The 23,025-nt window shown below is 41.3% G+C and overlaps 1 protein-coding gene across 1 annotated transcript in view; it reads left to right on the forward strand.

Annotated features, from left to right (window-relative positions):
• The window catches only part of LOC144684080 (metabotropic glutamate receptor 4-like), a 1,228,983-nt gene that overhangs the window by 945,008 nt on the left and 260,950 nt on the right, over positions 1 to 23,025 (forward strand). Inside the window, exons 12-13 of the mRNA XM_078547795.1 lie at positions 10,201 to 10,340; positions 10,605 to 10,607. Of these exons, the coding sequence (XP_078403921.1) occupies positions 10,201 to 10,340; positions 10,605 to 10,607 (143 nt within the window). The remainder of the gene's footprint in view (positions 1 to 10,200; positions 10,341 to 10,604; positions 10,608 to 23,025) is intronic.

Below are 23,025 nucleotides of genomic sequence, written 5' to 3' on the forward strand. Positions count from 1 at the left end.
ACAAAGCACTTGTAAAGCTCCTGCTTCTTTTCCAGTTAGAACCATCCTATCCCTTAGAATATTGCTGTAAGGATTGACTGGAGTGAGTACGAAACTTTCTAGATCCAAATGACAATTTACTCATTAGTGGAGTGATTACTGCTACTCTGCGGAACCATGTATCTTTTACCTATGAATTTTAATAAGACTTAGCCTGTTAACAGCTGCTACACTTTGTAAGTACTTTTCCTTTCTGCACTACCTTGATAAGGATGACAGCATTTTTGGAATTATGTAAGGTCAGAATCTTTCTAGTATTCATAAAAGGAATGATGTGTAAGGAAGTTTTCTAATCATATTAATTTCAATTTTAGTTTTATTCTATATTATGCATCACTTATTATCATGTGAAGTCAAACGAAACATATATAGTAAATGGCTGTGACTTACTTCATTAACTTAGAGTGTAATTGAGGAGAAGCTTTATACAAATACAAGTCAGACCCACAAAATAATATTTGAGTATTGCTGAAAAAAGAGTTATGCTGTTGTAGCTTTTTGTCTTGTACTCATCAGGCCAGATTCACAAGAATATCAATTCTAAAGGGAACAACAATTTTTACTGCATTAGAAGAGAGTGCTGATTGGTTGGAAGATGGACTCTAATTTGTAGAGGTGTTGCCATGGAGAATGAACTAGGGAACAGTTAACTGTCAAGCTTTTGTTTAAATTCAAGCCAGGCAGGCCAACTCTGATTGGTCAAGGCATTGCCATGGGGAATAAACCAAGAAACTGTTGTCCCCAAAGCTTTTGTTTAGTTAAATGGGTGCAATGTGTGGACTTGCTCTTTCTGTTTACAAATACAGGGCCCTATGTGTGAATATATGTAGCTGCTAGCATGCATACGTGAGCCACACTATGAGCACAACTGATAATCTTAAATTGGTTGTCAGTGTAATTCTTAGAACAATCAGGTTGTTTAGCAAGCGCTGTCCAACCACAAAATCACATCTAATCTTGGACACTATGTTTTGAGTTTTGCAAGCACAAGCTGGTTGGGTATTGTCATTACTTTGCCTTTTGCAAACAGCCAAAGGAACGTGCTGTTTGATATGATCCACCAGTCTTTGGGATGTACTACCTACGTACCTGGCATCACACTTGCACTGAAATTCATATACAACATTACTCATTTGTATGATAGGCTTTTTGGCTTGAAAGCAGCATCCTGTAAGTGGAGGACACCACTCGTGTTGCTACTGCACAGTAGCAGTGTGAAATGGCTAGCTTCCAGGGTAATCTGAGGTAGACTGGACAATTTTTAGGACCGAAAGTGACAACCTTAGGCCTCTTCATGAGTTTGTGCACTATGCATCAAGCAATGATCTGATCAGGGTAGCCATTATCCAGAAGGATGGCTTTGATGCACCCTATTACAGTGTCAAGTTTGCACGGTGAGCAAGTGGCTTGGACTCTATTTATGAGGTTGCCAACAGGCCAGTCCTAAACTGCATGGAACTGTAGGAATCCCAATACATATATTGATCAGTGAAGGTAGGCTTGTAATAAACAGTGGTAGAGAACAAATTGGCAAATTTCTCAACTAGCATGTAGAGGAAAGGGAGCTTCGTTGACTGCTCCATTTCATAGGTGAATTTGAGTGCAGGATAAAGACCATTAAGGTGTAAGGAAATTCTTCCATGCAGTTGCAGATTCAACTATAGCAAATGTATCATCCACGTATCGGAAATATGCAAGGGGTAGGAGGTTAGGTGTTACTCGATTGAATTTATGTTTCTCGTGGAAACTGACAAAGATACTTGTGAGAGCTGAGCTTAGAGGGGATCACATAGCAATACCATCTATTTGGCACATATACAGTGTCGTTAACATTGAACTCAATTGCACAAGCTGCCGAGTTCATAAGTTCAATTAATACAGATTCAGAATATGGCGGCAAGTCTAAACGCCATGATGTACTGACATGGTGCAAATGTCTATGGCTTCCACACGGCTGTGGCGGTGCATTAGTAAATAGGTTAGCAAAGTCAAATGAGCACATGGACACGGTGATCGATATGCAATTCTTGTATGGTCTTTGCAAAGATGAAGGAATCCTTCACCATATATGTGGAAAACTTGCTAAGAACTGGTTGTAGCAACCTGCTCAACCATTTGGTCAATTTGTGTTGTGCAGAATCCGCCATAAACACAGCGTTTTCATCGGATACTAATTTGTGGGGGGGATAGTTGGGAGTAGAGAAGTTCGATCTCAGCAAATACCTTTTCTCATTTGATGTGGAATGAAGGCACGCCAAAATCAAAACCATGCGCAAGAACAAACTCTCAATTTCAGAGAGTATATGATCAGAGAGATTTCCTACGTGTTTGATGGTGTAATTTATTGCGCTGCCAAACCACTTCCGCTTAAGTGAGTTTACAGTGCAGGCTTGTTTCAAGAGGATATTGTTTATGGCACAGTCATCTGTTGAGGTAATATAGCAGCACCAGTGGCTCAAATTGAACAATGAAAGAAATTTCTGCACCTCAAACCAAGTGCAGTGTAGGGATAGCGTAAATTAGTAACCCTACTATGAACTTGCTCAATCTCATTCTGCATAAATGCTCATTTGATCGTGGGACTGTGTCTCATTTCAGCATCAGCAATACACCTGAAAATGAACAATGGCACAACCTAGGCTCTAATACACTTTTCTGAGCAATTCGATATATAGCTTAGCTGTTCTTAACTTAACTGTGAGTCAAAGTATGTTGTTGATATCCCGAATTTGAAAAAAAAGAATATTTGCACAGAGTAGTTACTCTGAGATGGAAAGTGTTCCGGAAAGAGTGGCAATAAATCATTTCATCTGATTTAGGATTTTGCTCATAAAGCTGGTCGAGTAGCTTATAGACTAATGATAATTAATTCAAATATATGTTTAGATTTCAAATTTGCAGCATGCAAATGGTCTGAATATTAGTCACATTAGATATAGCAAAAAGATGGGACCTTCTTTACTAAATTTAAAGCACTATAATAACAATCAATGGTGTGCCACCTGCTAGTGAATTCAGATTGTTTTCCTGAATTATTTCATTGTTAACATTTTTGTGGTGTCAGCCATGGCTCAATTGGTAGTGCTCTCACCTCTGAGTCAGGAGGTTGTCGGTTAAGTCCCACTCCAGGACTTGATCACAAAAATCGAAATTTATATTGATATTGATATTGTGCTAAAAGAGTGCTGCACTTCTGAAGGTGCTACTTTCCCAATGTGGTGTTTAGCCAAGGCCCCATCTGCCTTCTCGGGTGGAAGTAAAAGATATCATGGCAGGATACCAAGGAAGAGCAGGGGAGTTATCCCCAGTGTCCTAGCCAACATTTATACCTCAATCAGAAAATAACATTATCTGGTCATTACTACATTGTTGTTTGTGGGATCTTGCTGTGTGCAAATTGGCTGTTGTGTTTCTTGCACTATAGTGACTACACTTCAAATGTATGCCATTGACTGTAAGACATGGGCAACATGCAGGCTTGGGCTGATAGGTGGCAAGTTATATTCTTGCCACACAAGTGCCAGGCAATGACCATCTCCAACAAGAGAGAATCCAATCATCTCTCCTTGACATTCAATGGCATTACCATTGCTGAATTCCCCACTATCAACATCCTGTGGGTTACCATTGACCCAGAACTGAGCTGGCCCAGCCATATAAATACTATGGCTACAAGAGAAGGTCAGAGGCTAGGAATCCTATGGCAAGTAACTTAGCTCTTGAATCCCCAAAGCTTGTTCACCATCTACAAGGCACAAGTAAGGACTGTGATGGAATATTCACCACTTGCCTGGATGTGTGCAGCTCCAACAACACCCAAGAAGTTCAACACCATCCAGGACAAAGCAGCCCACTTGATTGACACCCCATCCACGACCTTCAACATTCAGTCCCTCCACCATCAATGCACAGTGGCAACACTGTGTACTATCTACAAGTTTCACTGCAGCAACTCACCAAGGTTCCTTCAACAGCACTTTCCAAACTCGCAGTCTCTACCTGGAAGGATAAGGTCAGGAGATGCATGGGAAGACCACCATCTGCAAGTCCCCATCCGAGCCACACACCATCCTGACTTGGAACTATATCGCTGTTCCTTCAGTGTTGCTGGTTCAGAGTCCTGGAACTCCCTTAATAATGGCAATGTGGGTGTATGTACCACATGGGCTACAGCAGCCCAAGAGGTGGCTCACCACCTTCTCAAGGGCAATTAGGGATGGGCAATAAATGCTGGCCTAGCCAGCGACACCCATATCCTGTGAAAGAATTTTAAAAATCCTGTGGTCATAAAAGGTGCTAAATAAAAACATGTATTCATTTTCATTTCAATGGAGCCAATGGAATTTTGTAGATAAGGTGAAGTAACTTCCGGCATTGTTGCAACGGATTTTAAGACCCAATCAGCAGCCGCAACTTGTAAAAAATTACTGCAACACAGTAATGTACTGTGACCTGCTCGCTGTCTCTTGTTGATAATGTAGAGGGTGTTTAATTGCCACTTTCACATAAATAATATTCATTAATCTTATTGATTAATTTCTTGGTACATTAGGTGGCATAGTTAGAGGGTGTGAGCCAAGTCAACTGTGCCGAGGAACAATCCTTTGAGTTTGTTGCTAACAACACAGCATCCTGCAGGTTCATTAAAAAGGATCTCAGTGGAATCTGTTGATTCTGCCCAGGGTCGCAATCAGTACGCTTTCATTCACTTTGTTTTAAGAAGGGGAAAATAAGTCAGCCACATGTTCATGCATCTGATTTCTACTTAATAATTCCTTCTAGAAAGTCAATAAGTGTGGCCATCTTGTGAGGCCATGACAACCCACCCGCCCCCCCAGCCCCCTCCTCCCCTACAACATGAATAAACTGCCTAAGTACTGTCTAGATTCTCACATGAAGAATGAGATTCTGGAGTGTTGCAGGCACCCATGCAGCAATATCCCAACATGCCCCATGGCCTTCAAGAAAAGAGTAAGGAAGATTGAAGGGAAAGAACTTGCATTTATAGAAGTATTCTCAAACAGTTCACTGACTCAGAGATGAGGGCAAAATACCAACTGAACCCATCTGAGATTTTTCCTCAACCGACCACTTGAACTAACATTTATCATTCATCCTAGATCTTTATTTACTCCAAATTAAGGTTTTTTTTAAAAAAAAATGTACATATGTAAATAACAAACAACTGGTTTAGCCATTCATTGCTAAATCTGTTTGGACTCATAAAGTACGATTGGATCTTGCTCTTATTTGTCAAAACTGCTCATTGCCAAGATAACCTCCAACTTATTTTGTCCACTGCAAACCATCCTCTGATAATCCTCTCTCTGATAAGTGTGACGAGCTCATGAACCTCTTTGTTTCTAAAATTGGTTTCATCCATTCAGGAGCCTTTGCCTCTTCCCTCTCTTCCCCTAGCCTACTAGGCCAAGCTTCATCTAAGTTATCCCCTGCCATTTCTCCGAACTAGCATCTATCTTTAGTCTCTCTCCCCCTCATGCCCTCTCTGAGCCCTTCTTAAAGATGAAACCCACCCTCTTCTCCCTTAACTCCATTCCCATCACGCTAACCACCCAACTTCCCTTCTTCACCTCCATGTTAGCTTATATTTTTAATGATTCTCTCTCCTCAGGTCTTGTCCTTCTCTCCTTCAAATCTGCCATCTTCACCCACACCTTAAAAAAAAACAGCCCTTGCTAACTCCACCCTTGCAAATTACCACCCCATTTCTAGCCGCCCTTTCTCCTCCAAAGTCTTCGAATGTGTTGCTACTTCAAAAACCAGCACTTGCCATTCCTGGAATTCCATGTTTCATCCCTCTAATTAGGTTTCCGCTCCTGCCGCGGCTGCAGGGCTAGGGCTTGCTTGGGGAAGGGGGAGAAGTGGCCTCAGGCAAAGGAAGAGGCTGCAGGGTGAGGACTGTACTGGGGAAGGGTGGGTATCCCGGGGTGTGTCTGGGGGCACAAGTTGATCTATGCAAGTGGCCTCAAGATTGGGAGGGCTGAGGAGGCAGTCTCCAGAGGAGATGAGGCCTGATGGACATGTGAGGGTGTGTGTGAGAGAGTGAGTGGTGATATCCCTTGAGCTGGCAGTGAGTAAGATACCTATGAATGTGTGATGGGCTTGAGTGTGTGAGTTTAGAGTGGTGAGATGGTTGTCTTATCTTGGCAACGTGGATTAGATCATTCATCCTCTTTCTGCATTGGATGGCCAACCTCTTCTGTGCAGCATTGGTACCAATCACCATTGCCATTGCCTACCAAGCCAGAGTGGTGAGATTGCTGGACCTCCTGTGGCCAGAGCGGAGGTAGAGGACATCATGGCGGCCTCCACGGCGTCCAAAAGGTGTTCCAGGAATGCGTCATTGATTTTGGGGGCTGCAGTCTTCTTACCTTTTGGGCCATGTCTTCTGTGCAGCAGTCCTGGGCTGGAAGCGCTGAGAGGTGTGCGCGTGGCTGTACTTTAAATATTACACTCAATGTGAGGAAGCGGTGAGGTGATGGCATGGCAGGCAAACGAGAGCCTGCCCACCATTGAAAGGATGTGTTTCCCGGGAATGCATGATTAATGAGGCGGGATTGGGTCGGTACGCCGTGAAAAGCTTTAACGATTCTTTTTTGTTAAAAAGCCTGAGCTAGAGATGGTTTAGTTTAATTTAATGATCCTGTTGTTGAGGATGGTTTCAAACACCCACAGGAAATCTGTGGAAAATACCTTCAAATAAGTCAAATTAAACTGTGTTGGATGAGATCTAGATTTGGTTTGGCAATTCTCAGACCAAGTAACAGGCAATGCTGGTGAATTGCTCCAAGATTAAACCCCTTTGACCTTTCACAAGGATTTTTTCAAGCAAACACATAATCTAGCTATTTGTGTATTATCTCTAAAATCAGGGTATTAATCTTTATCTATTGTGATTTTATATTTGTCATGATGAAACTATATGGTGTAAGCCAAATCAAACAATAACATTTGTGTGCTTTAAAAGGCAACCAGTGGCTATTAAAGCAATGATTTTTAGCCTCTATTAATAGAGTTCCTTAAGCACAGCATATACTTAGTTTAGAGGTCTGCATTTAGAGTAAGATTTTCTTTAACAATGAAGACTGGATGAAGTAAACAAAATAGCGCTTCTGGCGTATTTCTCAACTCCTAGGCAGACAGCGACATATCCCACACAAAAAAGTAAAGAAGAAAATGGGTCAGGGACATGTGCGTTTTGGGGGAAAGGGAAAGAAGGACGAGAGAACATAAAATGAATATTATAGAGGATTGTACACCGAACATCACTGTTCATGCCTTTTTGTGATGAGCACTGAAGTATGCACCCGGTGCTTAAGAATCACTCAGAATGAAAAATAGGTCATTGTTATAGATAGTACAGGATTGATTTGGAGAAGAGATAGAGTAGGCACTAAAGGTTCGAAAGTGTAAACAGTTACAGTTGCAATGGTTGAGCTATTGGTCTTCATCGACTTTCAGGATAGACTTTCAGGCATTAGTTATTTTAGAATGGTTCCTCTTGTTAAGTTACAAAAAAAGTAAAGAATAATGGGCCAGATTTTCATGGAGTCAGGCTGATTCTGGAGGCCTTTAAAAATGGGTGGGTGGGAACGAGGAGCAGAAGTTCCAGTCCCATTTCTGATGGATCCCATTCTTGACAGCAGGAGGAAGGGGACAGGGCGCGAATCACACAGGCAGGAAACCTGAACTCAGCAGGGCCATTTGAAATTAGTGCTGAGTTCAAACAGATCCCATTTTTGCTGTTCCATGGGCATTGATCTGCTGCATGGAAGTCACAAATTTATGGAGGAGGTGTGAATGCTTCTGAAGGGAGGATAAAGTCTGTTTAAGTGTTATGATCTGAAGATGTTTTAATCCCTAGCCCATTAAAAATGAGGGGAAAAAAACAGGCTGCTGCTGTCACTTAAAGTAATAAAAGACACCCGTTCCTGGAGTACATTGATTGACAGGGCATCTGGTATAGCTTAGAAAAAAAACATTAGCCATCTGTTCCTGCAGTTTCAGTAGGCTTCATTGTTGACATTGCCCAAGTGTTGATATTTTAGCCAAGCCCATTATGAATGCCTGGCTGAGTTTCGAAAACTCTAAACCCAATTATCTCAGAAAGGGAACTGAGTTCACCTTTTGATTCATAGTTTTAAAAAGCTATTAAAGTATTAGCTATCTTTGATGTGGTTAGTGAATAGAAGTCTGTTTTTACAAAAGATTGACCACTTGAGGAGATTTTTAAAAATTGAATGGCTTCATGAATGAAGGCTTTTTCAGTATCAAATTTGTGAGTGAGAACTCATCTCCACATGGCTCCTGAAGTCTGCCCATAATTGAAACTGGGTGAGTGGCTATGGAGTTGGCATGAGTGATATGAGAGAGCATCGAGCTGACATGGGTGGTATGAGGGGGCATGGAGGCATGAGGTCATATGGGGGTGGCTGGGGAAGTGTTCAGGCTAGAGGGTCTAACAGTCTTCTACACAGCTGAGCTGAAGTCTCAGTGGACTGAGGCAGGCCTTCTAACTAACCAGCCTCGACACTCGCCTGCCTCCACAGCCACCTCCGACATGACTCCAGAGCCGGCGGGCCAGACTTGATCACACCACTACACCCCCACCAAGTGAAAATTGTGCGTGCAAGGGTAATTTCCATGGACACAGGTCTGCCAACTGAGAATATTTCTATCTCAATGGCAAAAATCCAGCCCATAATTTCATGAAGAATTAATCCACCAACTTTATTAATAAAGTTAATTGGGCCAAAACAGACTCTAATCTTTAAACTCAGGGTATATAGTTATCCAAGTATACTGTGGATAAAATTATGGTTTTAATCCTCTCAAATATATATTATTTCTGCCGGTTAACTTTTTGTTGTTTCGTATTTAATCCTGCTTTGAAGCAACAAAAGCAACAGGATTGCTATGAATGAAATATATATCATAAAATATATAAATATATATATGAAATATATATATATATGAAATATATATATGAAATATATATCATATTTAAAGAAACAAGACACACTGCAGAGTAACACAGTTCAAAAGTTGTTCATTCACTACATGGGACTTTTCAATCACATAAAGCTAGATTGTAGTGTTACATGGGTTGTTTAAAAGTCGTTATTGAACTAAAAGCACCTGTAAGATAGTAAGTTTTTATTTTGATAAATTTGTTAACCTCTTATGACACCTAAATCTATCATAAAAGCCTCAAGTTGCGTATTAATCACTTCCCAGTTTAGTTATAATCTTGGCTTTGAAAAATCAGTTGATGTAAACGTTAAATCAATACATTTTTTATACACAGATATACGAAGCTCTAATAATGTTTGATTAACAAAATTGTTCCTGTTTACAAATGTCGAAGAAATTGCAAATACTGGATGCTTAGTTCATAACTTTGTAATTTTAGCCCTTGAACGGTTAGATCAAATCTAGACTCGATCAAGTAATGAGCTTTGTCACCTTCCAAAGGCTTTCCAGCCTGGCCTGGTCACAGGAAGTGTAGCCCACTCAAAAGAGACTTTTTTTGTTTTGGGTGCTATTTGGAGACCATGATAGTCAGAGTGTAGGCGGCAGCTGCGCAAGGGAGTCAGTGTAAGACCCAATCCATTTTAGTCCCAGGTCCACAATATAATCAAGTTGGCAAGCTGCCAGCGTGAAACACTCTTTTTAATAGGCAGTTCACCGCACAGCTAAGCGCAAAGAATATTTAGCAACACCCTTAGGAGGGTTTAAGCATTAAGAATGAAAACAAGCAGCATTGTAGAGCAGTGGGCATATGTTCTACGGAATTTACAGTAGCTAATGTGAATTTTGTATGGCTTTAAGGCTCAAACCTCTCAAGCAATCATCTTAAGAATGTTTTCCAAACCACCAGCCAGATTTTCCTGACTGCAGCTGAGGATCCCTTTAAGTTGGAAAGCTGACTGAACCACTTGCTGTATTCTGCACACCAATATTTACTCTGAGGTATTTGTTAATGTTCTTGAATCATTTAATTGGACTTCAGAAATGGGAAGAAGAGCATTTAATTGGAAATGATCATGAGAAATATTTTTTTTGGGGGGGGGCGTCATTGTGCGAAATGATTTTGAAAGGTTTACAAAAAATAACAATTTATTCTCTCACTGTCTGCAGGAAGTGCAGGGATCCCAGTGACCTTCAATGAAAATGGTGATGCTCCTGGACATTACGACATTTATCAGTACCAAGTCAAGGACAATTCTACACGTGCATATTCAGTCATTGGAGAGTGGGCAAATAAACTTCATTTAAATGTAAGTAATATACCTTTCATTTTGCTTTAAAAAGTATGCAGTTCTTAAGTGAAATGTATGGGCCAGTCACAATTTTTGAACACTACTAGAGTGCCCACCTATGGAGCCTTGTCTTCTGGGGGCTGCACGTAGAGTGGTCTGCTCAGTGTGTTCCATCATCCCAATTTATCTTGCTTGCTGTTCCTTTGGTCTTCAGCCATTTTGCAATGTCAATGTAGCACTCCATGATTGCTTAAGATTTGTACCTAACATTGTGGGGCCCAGCAAGTATGCATGTTTCATACAAACATATTTAATACTGGTTATACGCTCAGTAGAACTGTTGGAATTTCTGGGGCATTCCATCATACCATCATTCCTGCCACCATTAAGTACCTCAGAGTGGAGAGGAAAAATGAAAGTAGTCTCCAATACCCACACTGTGGAGTTTTCCAATGAGGCCAGAAAGTAGTAGAGACCCAGTGCAAATGAATCATAGAACCATAGAACACTACAGCACAGAAAAACAGGCCATTCGGCCCTTCTAGTCTGTGCCGAAATATTATTCCGCTAGTCCCATTGACCTGCACCCAGTCCATAACCCTCCAGACCTCTCCCATCCATGTATCTATCCAATTTATTCTTAAAACTTTGAGCCCGCATTTACCACGTCAGATGGCAGCTCGTTCCACACTCCCACCACTCTGAGTGAAGAAGTTCCCCCTAAACCTTTCCTCTTTCACCCTAAAGCCATGTCCTTTCGTGTTTATTTCTCCTAATCTAAGTGGAAAGAGCCTACTCGCATTTACTCTGTCTATACCCCTCATAATTTTGTAAACTTCTATCAAATCTCCCCTCATTCTTTTACGCTCCAAGGAATAAAGTCCTAACCTGTTTAATCTTTCCCTGTAACTCAACTCCTGAAGACCCGGCAACATCCTAGTAAATCTTCTCTGCACTCTTTCAATCTTACTGATATCCTTCCTGTAGTTAGGTGACCAGAACTGCACACAATACTCCAAAGTTGGCCTCACCAATGTCTTATACAACCTCACCATAGCATCCCAACTCCTATACTCAATACTTTGATTTATGAAGGCCAGTATGCCAAAAGCTTTCTTTACAACCCTGTCTACCTGTGACGCCACTTTCAGGGAATTATGTATCTGAACTCCCAGATCCCTTTGTTCCTCCGCACTCCTCAGTGCCCTACCATTTACTGTGTATGTCCTACCTTGGTTTGTTCTTCCAAAATGCAACACCTCACACTTTTCTGCATTAGATTCCATCTGCCATTTTCTGGCCCATTTTTCCAGTTGGTCCAGATCCCTCTGCAAGCTTTGAAAGCCTTCCTCGCTGTCCACAATGCCTCCAATCTTAGTGTCATCAGCAAACTTGCTGATCCAATTTACCACATTATCATCCAGATCATTGATATAGACAACAAGCAACAATGGTCCCAGCACAGATCCCTGAGGCACACCACTAGTCACAGGCCTCCAGTCTGAGAAGCAATCATTCACTACCACTCTCTGTCTTCTCCCACACAGCCAATTTCGGATCCAGTTTACAAGCCCTCCATGGATACCAAGTGTCTGAACCTTCTGAACTAACCTCCCATGTGGGACCTTGTCAAAGGCCTTACTAAAGTCCATGTAGACAACATCCACAGCCTTTCCTTCATCTACTTTCTTGGTAACCTCCTCGAAAAACTCTACAAGGTTCGTTAAACACGACCTGCCACGCACAAAGGCATGCTGACTATCCTTAATCAGCCCTTGGCTGTCCAAATAATTGTATATCCGATCTCTCAGAACACCTTCCAATAATTTACCTACTACTGACGTCAGGCTCACTGGCCTGTAATTACCTGGTTTACTTTTGGAGCCTTTTTTAAACAACGGAACAACATGAGCTACCCTCCAATCCTCCGGCACCTCACCTGTGGCTAAGGACATTTTAAATATTTCTGTCAGGGCCTGCAATTTCTACACTAGTCTCCCTCAAGGTCCGAGGGAATATCATGTCAGGCCTGGGGGATTTATCTACCTTTATTCGCTGTAAGGCAGAAAGCACCTCCTCTTTAATCTCTATATGTTCCATGACACTACTGCTTGTTTCCCTTCCTTCCTTATACACTATGCCAGTTTCCTGAGTAAATACTGATGCAAAAAAACTGTTTAAGATCTCCCCCATCTCGTGAGGCTCCACACATAGATGACCACTCTGATCTTCAAGGGGACCAATTGTGTTGCTCAACTTTACTCCCTATGACTGAAGAACAGATTAATTGCTTTTTCACTTGTTTCTATAATCTTTCTGTGGTTGTCACAGTCGCTGCACTTCAAAGTAATACTGTTAGGTTTAGGTTTAGAAATCACAGATTACCTAAAAAGGGGGTCAAGCTCATTCCTAAAAAGGGGGTCAAGCTCATTGATGAATTTAGAACAGTTTATTTAGTAGTTTATTAAGAAGGAACATTTTTAATATAATGCGTATGCTAAATAGGTAGGACAGGCATACAACCTGTGACAGATAAGAGTGGTTCACTGGTCCCAGATGGCAATCAGATGGATGAAGCCAATTTCTGCAGCCAGGAGCAGCAGTATCTTGTCTGTTCTGTTTTCAGTCTTCTTCTCATTTGTTCCCTTTCTTCTCAAGTTAACTGAGGTATTAGGAAGCTCTCACTCCCAGTCTTCCTGATTCTAAAGAAGGCTGGCTAGCATGGATCATTTTGAGAAATTCCTCACTGTCCAAAGTGATTTCTTTTTCCCACTTGAGAGCCTGTTTTTAACCTCTTTTTTTCTTCAGAGGTTTGATTTATCTATGGGTCATGTAATCCAACTTTATCAGGAATTTCTGTGCTAGGGACATGTCCTTGGCAGAGATAACAGGCTTGTCCTGTGTTTTTTTCGGCTGGCAAGCTGCTATGGAATCTTTCTTCAGAAGATTTGTGTAATGTTTAATACATTTCTTAAGACCCTACAAGGTTATTATAGAGCAATTTCTTACAATGCTTCGTTTGTGAGATTTTTTGGGAGATGTGATTGGACACAAGATAAATTTATTGAACTCCAATATATACAATAGTATTTCTCTACTGAATTATGAACATGTAACTTACCTAGGAAGTATCCACAACAATATAGCTGTGATTGTCCTAAACGTCTGAGTACATTCAGCCAGATAAAAATAACGGACATCAGCAAGCAGAGCAAACAGCAAAGTAAAAGATATTTGTCTTTGAGACCTGAACTTAAAAAGAAAAAAAACGTTCTTTGAACCACTGTACGCGAAATCTCGTGAAGATGTTCTGAAAGAAAAATAGATAGGATCTGCACCAACAATAGAGCAGTGTTAATAGAAGGCCCTATACTGCAAAACACTAAGCTACTATCTTAAGTAGCTGCCTTTTATTTAAAGAAAACTTATGATTTTCAGTAACTCACAGCACGTAATGATAAAGGTACAGACTGACACTTGAGAAGTTAAAAGGAAATAAACAAAAAACCCAAGTCATTATTCAAGTGAATATTGGAAATTGAGGGCTTAATTTTTAGGTGTACTGTACATGGGCCATGGTATTAGTAGGTAAGCAAAAACTACATTAAATGTGACCGTTTGATCATTAATATTTTTTGCAATTATAGCTTCTATTGTGCCTTTAATCATAGTGATTGTAATGATTTGAATTTTCGTCTGTATTTGAACTGATTTCTTAATTTATAGTATTTTAGTGGATTAAGTTTAGTATTTTGACATTCAGATCATTGAATCTCCCACGATCAACATCTTGGGAGTCACCACTGATCAGAAACTTAACTGGACCAGCCACTTAAATACTATGGCTACAAGGGTATTTGGTGATGAGTGACTCATCTCCTGACTCCACAAAGCCTTTCCACCATTTACAATCTATTGATTGGCAGCCCATCTACCACTTTAAACAAACACTTCCTTCACACCGACAAACAGAGGCGGCAGTCTGTACCATGTACAAGACACTGCAGCAACTCACCAACTTTCTTCGACAACACCTCCCAAATCCACAGCCTCTAGAAGGACAAGGACAGCAGGTGCAGGAGAACACCCACCATCCCAAGTTCCCCTCTAAGTAATTATCCGGAGTTGGAACTATTATCATTGTCCTTTCGTTATCACTGGGTCAAAATCCTGGAACTTCCTACCAAACAGCACTGTGGGTGCACCTTCGCCACATGAGCTGCAGTGGTTTCAAAAGAGGTCTCACCATCGCTTTCTTAAGTGGAATTAGGGATGCTTCTGGTCTTGCTAGCCACAAACACGTTACAAGAATGAATAAAAAAGTTATCTCAACTTCACACCCATTGAATGTTGGGTCTCTTGACAAGATAGCAGTGTAGTGATGCTTGTGGAGGAGCAGGGCAACTCAGACAGCAACTGCCTGATTTCAGCACTGGACTGTGCATGTGTGGGTGCCAAAAGTTGCCGTTCAACTTACTGCTTAGAAAAAGTGAGTGCTGATAGCCTCACCATTATTTCTATCACAACACCTGGGCTATTATGTACAATCCTAAATGTTTCATATCATTGTGATAAGTTGACTTACTTGTTTGCTGTTCAGCATTTGAAGTTGCTGTACAACTTAGCAAGGTTAAATTTTCAGTGTTATCAGTTGCTGACAAGTTAACTTGTGGAAATGGAGATACCTCATCCTTTGGGTCAAACATTTTCGTCGACTCAGCTATTTGATTTTGTGCTGGTTGCTCTGCTTTCCCTTTGAACGCCTGTAGTGAGCCATTATCTATGGCCTTCATCTTCTTCCTTCAGTCATTTTCTTCTCATCCTGACTTAGCTAACCTGCAGGTATTCATTTCTCAGTATTGTTATCTAATACTTAAGCCACATACTGTGTTTGGGGGCATGAGATGAAATACTGTGGTGATTTTACATCAGAATCTCTATTAACCTTACAATTTCAACATCTAAAACTGTTTTCTTGCTCTTGACTTGAGTGACTCTGCAGCTCCTTGCTTTGAATTGATCACCCAGCTGCTTGAATGATTACTGTTTTAGGAGGATGGGGGACAAGAGATATATGACCTTTGATATCTTAAGTCTCATGGAGACAAACCTCCCAAAGTGTAAAGATCTTTATGTCCAAACCAGCAGAGGGTAACTCAGTCACATGGATCTGTTCCAATGTGTCAGTTTTTATAAACGTATATAAACTCTTGTGATATTCAAATATCACTCATTTTGTTGAAAGCCAGAACATCCCGACCAGTTATCATGTTTAGCAATCTAATAGCTACAGGTCCACAGTCCTGATTTTGGCAATTCCTTGGTGGCCCAACAGGTTGCCAATACATTTATCCCATGCATCAGCTTTTATGACTGATCCTGGACCCAGGCTTTTGACCTTTGTTACCTCTGGAGACTCCCAAGGATATATCCTTGGTTACCTCCTATTTCCCATTTCCATGTTGCACTTAGCAACATCATCTCAAAACATGTCAGGTTCCACATGTAAGCTCATGACACCCAACAATACCACACCACTACCCCTCTTGGCTCTTCTAGGGTTTCTGATTTGTCACAAATCTTAACCAAAAATCCTGCACTGAGTGAGCAAAAATTTCCTCCACCCAACTTCTGCCTCCATAACACCACACGTTTCCATTGCTGCCGCAACTGATCTATTGCTGAAAACCCTCACGCATGCCTTTGTTATCTCTAGACTTTACCATTCCAATGATCTCCTGGTTGGCCTTGCAACTTCCAACCTCCACAGCCTATATCCTAACTTGTATCATCCATCATCCCTGTGCTCACTAACCTACCTTGGCTCCCGGTTGGGCAGTGCCTTGATTTTAAAATTCTCATCCTTCTTTTCTAATCCCTCCGTGGCCTTGCCTCTCCCTATCAAGGTAACTGCCTTCAGCCCCTATGATTCTAGGGGTCTCTGTGCTCCTTTAATTTCGGCCTCTTGCGCATCCCCAATTTTAATTACTTCTCCATTGGCAGTTGTGTCTTCAGCTGCCTAGGTCTTAAGCACTTGAATTCCATCCTGAAGCTTGTCCGTCTCTCCAATTCCCTCTCCTCCTTAAAATCAACCTCTTTGATCAAGCTTTTGTCACCAGTCCTCATATCTCATGTGGCTTAGCGTCAACATTTATTTGATAACCTTGCTGCGAAGTGCCTTGGAACATTTTACAATATTAAAGGCAATGTAAAAATGCAAGCGGTTTTTGTTAGCTGTGTCTTCAGCTGCCTAGGCCCTCATCCTGGAATTCCCTCCCAAAAACTCTCTGCGTCTCTATTTCTCTCTCCCTTTAAGATTCTCCATAAAACAGGCCCCCTTTTCACAGTTTTAGGTTACCTGACTAATATTGCCTAATATGACTCAGTGCCAGAACTTGTTTGATGGCGCTCTTGTGAATACCTTGGGGCTTTTACTATATTAAATGTGCTGTATAAACACAAATCATTCTTGTTATTGGGGTCCCAGGCCTTCTCAATTAGGCACATGGGTCTGGATTTTCTTCAAGTTGGGATGACTTGGGAGTTCTTTAAAAATGGTAGCCGGGACAAAATTCCAGGATTCACGACCCTATTCCCAGGTTTCCACTTTTCAGGAGTGCCTTTTAAGAGTGCAGGCCGAGACCACATCCTGAACTCACGGCCTGGCTGGCTGCATTGCGAGGCTAGGCATGTGCTGGTCCTAATAATTTTTCATGGCATTGGGCCAGATTTTCAATGAGTCATGGTTCACGGCACTTGTGAACCAAAGTCTGCATGAGGGGATCTTTTAGAAAGTTCCAAAGGTCCTCCTCATGCCCACCCCCTCATGCCAAGGTATGCCCCCCCTAACAACCCCAATGGCCCCTCATGCCTCCATGCCAAGGTATGGCATGTCAATGCCCATTCACCTACCATACGCTGTATAGAACCAGTGGACCCCATAGTGATAGAAGGATGTGAAAAAAAAAGTCTTAAAAAAGCATTAATTGATAACTTTCCACTTCCTTAAATAAAAACTTATTTTCACTACCACTCAATAAAAGTTTCAACTACCCAGACTCTTTAAGGTTTCAAAAGCTAAAACTGCAAGTACTTGAAACCTTGTTATCTTGGGTAAATAAACATTGTGAAATTGGCGGCATAGATCAGAGAGCTATAGCTGTCAATCAAGCAATGTTTTCTCTGGGGGTCAGCTGTCCCAACAGGCTAATGGACTTCTGAGTTTTCAGCCAAACCTCATTATGTGTTTTTGGTTGAGAGTCCATACATGCATTAGAGTACTAAAACAACTGAGCCCCAGAGAAAGCATTGCTTGATTGACAGCTCTGGCTCTCTGATCATTTCTGTCATTTTCACATTGTTTATTTATATAAGATAAAGAGGTTTCAAGTGCTTGCAGCTCCTGCTATTGAAACTTTAAAAAGGTATGGATAATTGACACTTTTATTGAGCTGTAGTAAAAGCTATATTCATGAATGAATGACTTTATGAAGCATTTTTTTATACATTCTACTGTCACTATAGGGTTCATTAATTCTGTACAGTGTAAAGTGGGTGTACGGGCATGGAAATGCCAGAGCTTGGCATGGGGGGAATGAGAGACCATATGGGGTGGGTAGGGGGTATACCTTGGCATGGGGGACATGAGGGGTTATATGGGATGGGTGGGCATTGGGACTGTGTGGGGTTGAGTTGGTATGAGGGATGCGGGCTGGAGGTCCTTTTAACTGGATTAAAGTCCTACAGAACCCAGACAGGCCTTTTAAACAGCCCTCTCCGCACCTGGCAGCACCTGTTGCTGCCTCCAAACATTTTCCTGGGATGACTAGCCCAACTGCAGTTAACAGTCCTGTCCTTGTGGGCACTTTCTCCTGAGACAGGTGAGCCAAGCCTGGAATTATCCTGACTTCTGCTACCCATTTCGGGGTTGAATATCCATGCCATGGAGCCCAATTTTAACTCAGTCAACTGAGTGGATTTTGAATGAATTAAAATCTTGCTTATGTTGTTTATTTGGATGCGAAAGTTGCTTTATCTTAATTTTTTGAGGATCTGAATTTAGACTTCCTGTACTAACCCTTTGTGTGTTCCTAGAATTCAGTGGTATGGATCAATAGCTCACTGTTCCACAGGATCAAAACAAGAAGAATAATTGTGTGCATTTAAGTAATTGATAAATTGGAAAATATAATGTGTAAATAAAAACAAGAGCTTCCCTGACACCAGTAAATATTGTCACTTCTACTTGCTTAAGTAGCACATGAGTTGGAAAATAATTCTATTATTAAATAAATGAGTTGGATGTAAAGGCATATTAACTAAGCACCTAATTTTGTTTTAAAGGAATGAATAGTTAAGTAACCACAGAGTCTTTCTTTTGTTTAAATAAATGGCACTTTTTCTTTAGAATGGCATTTACTTCATTGAATATTGTTGAAAATGCAGTTTTACCTTACCATTCTTCAGTTTAATATCCCATAACTTAAAATTAATTTCTGGTTCCTGCAGCTCTTAGCTTTTTGGGATATTATTTAGTTTCCAAGCAGTTTCTTTTTTTGAATCTTCAGCATGCATCCTTCAACTGTCACCTACACTGACTGCAGTTTTCCATACTGTATAGCATTATAGAATGATACAGCATGGGGAGGTGATGGTGTTGTGGTATTGTCACTGAATTGGTAATCTAGAGACCCAGGGTAATGTTCTGGGGACCTGGGTTCAAATCCTGTCATGGCAGATGGTAGAGTTTGAACTTAAGTCTAATAATGACCATAAAACCATCGTTGTTTGTTGTAAAAACCCACCTGGCTCACAGGTGGGATGAGGTTTCCAAAAGCAAATAAAAACATTAATTTTTCATTAATAACATGTCCCTGCTCATGCGACACAGTCTTAATTGGCCCACCAGTGTGAAATTGCGGTCCGGTGCCGATCGCAGGCAGCGGTCAATTTCCCGAGCGCCCCTGCCAACGGCAAAATTCTGCCCAGGGTATATGGCAAAATTCATGAGATAGGGATTGAACAATGTGCTGCTTTATTTAACAGATATAAACATCAAAGTCAATACTCAAGATAGTGGGAAAAAATGAAATGCATAATAAATAGCCCTGGTGGAACCCAAACAGAGTATTAGTGAGCAGGTTATTTCTGAGAAGATGTCACTTAATAGCACTGTCAATGACCCCTTCCATCATTTTGCTGAAGACCAGGAGTAGACTGATAGGGCAGTAATTGGCTGGGTTAGGTTTGTCCTGTTTTTTGTGGCAGGACAGACCTGGGTAATTTTCCAAATTGCCAGATAGATGCCAGTGTTATAGCTGTACTAACGCAGCTACTTCTAGAGCACAAGTCTTCAATACTATTGTCTGAATATCGTCAGGCCCCATAGAGCTTGCTGTATTCAGTGCTTTCAACTCTACCAATTTTGGCACAAGCCCCCCCGCCAGATGTTAGTAAGAAGGACAGTGCTGGGTTTCACATGAAAGTTTCTGGTACCTAGGTCAATGGGTGATCTGTCCAGTATCATTCGTTTTTGTAGGCTTTGTAGTGATTTGATACAACTGAGTAGCTTGCTCAGCCATTTTAGACAATGGTTTGGGGTCACATAAGGATGGCGGGGCATTAATGAATCAGATATGATTTATGACAATCAACAATTATTAGACTAGCTTTTAATTTATTTATTGAACTTAAATTCCACTAGCTGCTGTGGTGGGATTTGAACTTATGTCCAGCATTTGCCCAGACCTCTGGATTACTAGTTGAGTGACATTGCCACTACACCACTAATTTCCCTTCAGATTTATGCTATTGCCTCCCCTTCACTGTTGTAATGAGCCAAGAATACATTGGAGTTTCCGTGTTGACTGTAACTTGAGTGGGGAATACTGATCTACAAGAGGTTTCCAATTTGAATGGTTTATTTTTTGCAGCATGTTAGAGTACTATGATAATGACCATTAGAATTAACTAGTAGAAAAGTAAGAAGTTAATTTGGAATATTAATGGAAAGACCAGGGTTAGCTTTAACATCAACAACAACACATAGGCCTTTGGAAATAGTAAAATACCCGAAGGCACCTCACAGCAGAGTTATGAATTTGATCCCAAGCTGTTTATTAGAATAGATGGTTAAAAACTTGGTCATATAAATAGATATTAAGGAGAGAGAGGTGGAGAGGTTTAGGAAGGGAATTCCAAAGCTTAACAATCAAGTGTACTGGAAAAGGATGAGCCTTTTCCCAAAGTGTTGCTGTATATTCTTTTGCCACATTTCTGTGTTCCATCAAATAGTCACATGAAGCCAAAATGATATGGTACATTGCAAATGTAATGCTATTTGCTGAATGGCAAATATTCTTTCATAGCTAGTTGATTTTTACAGTCAACATATGCTAAAAACAAGATTTTTTCAGCCCATTGCTCCAGAGTTAGGAGGTGCATAGTTAAGAGCTGATCGAGAACTCTAGTTAGAACAGGGGGCATTTTTGTGATGCAAGTCTATTTTAAGTAGAGTTTTCTGTGTATACAGGAGTCCCTGTACTCTTTGGAAGCTAGCCCTGCAGCTGAATACAATAAACTGAAGACAGAAATAAATGGGGTTAAATGTATAGAATCATAAAATCATAGAATGGTTACAGCACAGAAGGAGGCCATTCGGCCTGTTGTGTCCGTGCCAGGTCTATGGAAGAACAACTTACCTAGTTACCCCATAGCCCTGCAAAATATTTTGTTTCAGAAATCCAATTCTCTTTTGAAGGCTTGAATTGAACCTGCCACCAAACTCTCAGGCATTCTAGATCCTAATCAGATACTACATAGAAAAAATGTTTCCTCATGTCACTGTTGCTGCTTTTGTTAATCACCCTCTGGTTCTCGATCCTTCCAACACCAGGAATAGTTTCTCTCTATCTACTCTGCCCAGACCCCATGATTTTGAAAATCTTTATAAAATCTCCTCTTAATCTCTTCTCCAAGGAAAACAGTCTCAGCTCCTCCAATCTATCGATGTAGCTGAAATTCCTCATTCCTGAAACCATTCTTGTGAATTGTTTCTGCACCCTCTCTAATCCCTTCACATCCTTCCTAAAGTGTGATGCCCAGAATTGGACACAATACCTCATTTGAGGCCAAATCAAGGTTTTATACAGGTTCATCATGAATTCCTTACTTTTGTACACTTATGCCCCTATTTACAAAGCCTAAGATTTTCAATGCTTTATGAACCACTCTCTGAATCTGCCCTGCCATCTTCAATGATTTGTGCATATAAACCTCCAGGCCCCCGACCTAAACCCCACCACCACCAGCACAACCCCCAACCCCACCGCCTGAACCCTGATTTGTCCATGCCCTTTCTGACCCTCCATCCAATCTGGCAGTCTCCTGCTTCCCTCCCCAGCAGCACAGACTTCCTCAAAAGCAACTGTTCACCTCAGATCCAAATGGACAAACTCAACTAGTACGTGCCATCCTTGAACAATCATGAAGCAGGGGGCACACGTTTCCTGTGCCCCACTGACTTAATCTAGCAAATAGGACTTAATTTGAAAAAGTTTTAGGATATTGAGCATTCATGGGATGCAAATATATTGAAAATAGAAACCCGCAACCGGACAGCATGAGGCCCGAACTGCCACTGCAAAAGCATTTGAGTTAATCTCTACATCGCAATTTGTTGATGGCAAACTGAGATTTCGGCTCCCACCCATCACGTTTCCTACTCTTACAGGCTCCATTAAATATCACCCACCCGTTAAACTGAAGCAAGGTTAATGCTGATTTTGCCTCCCTTAAACCTGATATTGCCCCACTGCGTGTGATGGGGAAGCAGTGGCTTACCTCATGATGCCCAGAGAAACCTGATCATTGTAGTTCCACGAAGGAAAGTTTTACAATTACCTAAAGAGCCCGTCTGTCCGCACATCGTGTAGACCTACATCTCCCTATCAGGAAACACCATTGGGTTCCTATTGATACCATAGGACCCAATTAATACTTATGGCCAATGTGCCCAGTGGCTGCCTCATCCACTCTGCAAAAACTAACAGCATTAGAATCAGAATCAATGGAAATGATCATCTTGCCGTTTTGGGCTTGCGGTAGAGTTTATTAAAATATCATGTGAGTCATATGTAGTTTCCAATCTGAAAATGTCATTTAAGTCATTTCTCTGTGGATTTCACTGATCCTGGGTTAGAATTCTGGCAGGGGATCAGGAGAAAACCATGGAAATCTAAGGACATCAGTGTAATTTTGTAGTGCCGTGTGCCAGGAGGGCAGATGTTCAATCATTGCAGAGGCAGTGTCGAATAGTGGGCGAGCAGGTGTTCCACAAAACTCCTTCTAGGCTGGAATGCAGTGCTTTCGTCTATTTAGCCAGGTGATGTCCTTATGCCTTAGCCCCATTAATGCCCTAAATTTGACGCAGTGAAAATGTTTAGCTATATGCCTTGCACATCTCACCTGCTGATATTTATACCAGGGACAGGATTATACAAGGACAGGCTCTCTGCACCTCAGCGTAAATATTGGGGGTGAGCCCCCCTCTGCTTAGCCAACTAGCTCTGTTTTAATTTTTCAGGTGACGGCCAGAAGATATCAGGTCTTCTGTCCATCTTCAGGAGGAAGTCCAGCCTCATAGAGAGCTGCCAGCCAGTCGGGGGACAGCAGCTGTACATCCTGGTAGCAGCAGCAGGAGTGG

Source organism: Cetorhinus maximus, chromosome 8 (genome assembly GCF_964194155.1).
Source record: "Cetorhinus maximus chromosome 8, sCetMax3.hap1.1, whole genome shotgun sequence".
Lineage (NCBI taxonomy): Eukaryota > Metazoa > Chordata > Chondrichthyes > Lamniformes > Cetorhinidae > Cetorhinus > Cetorhinus maximus.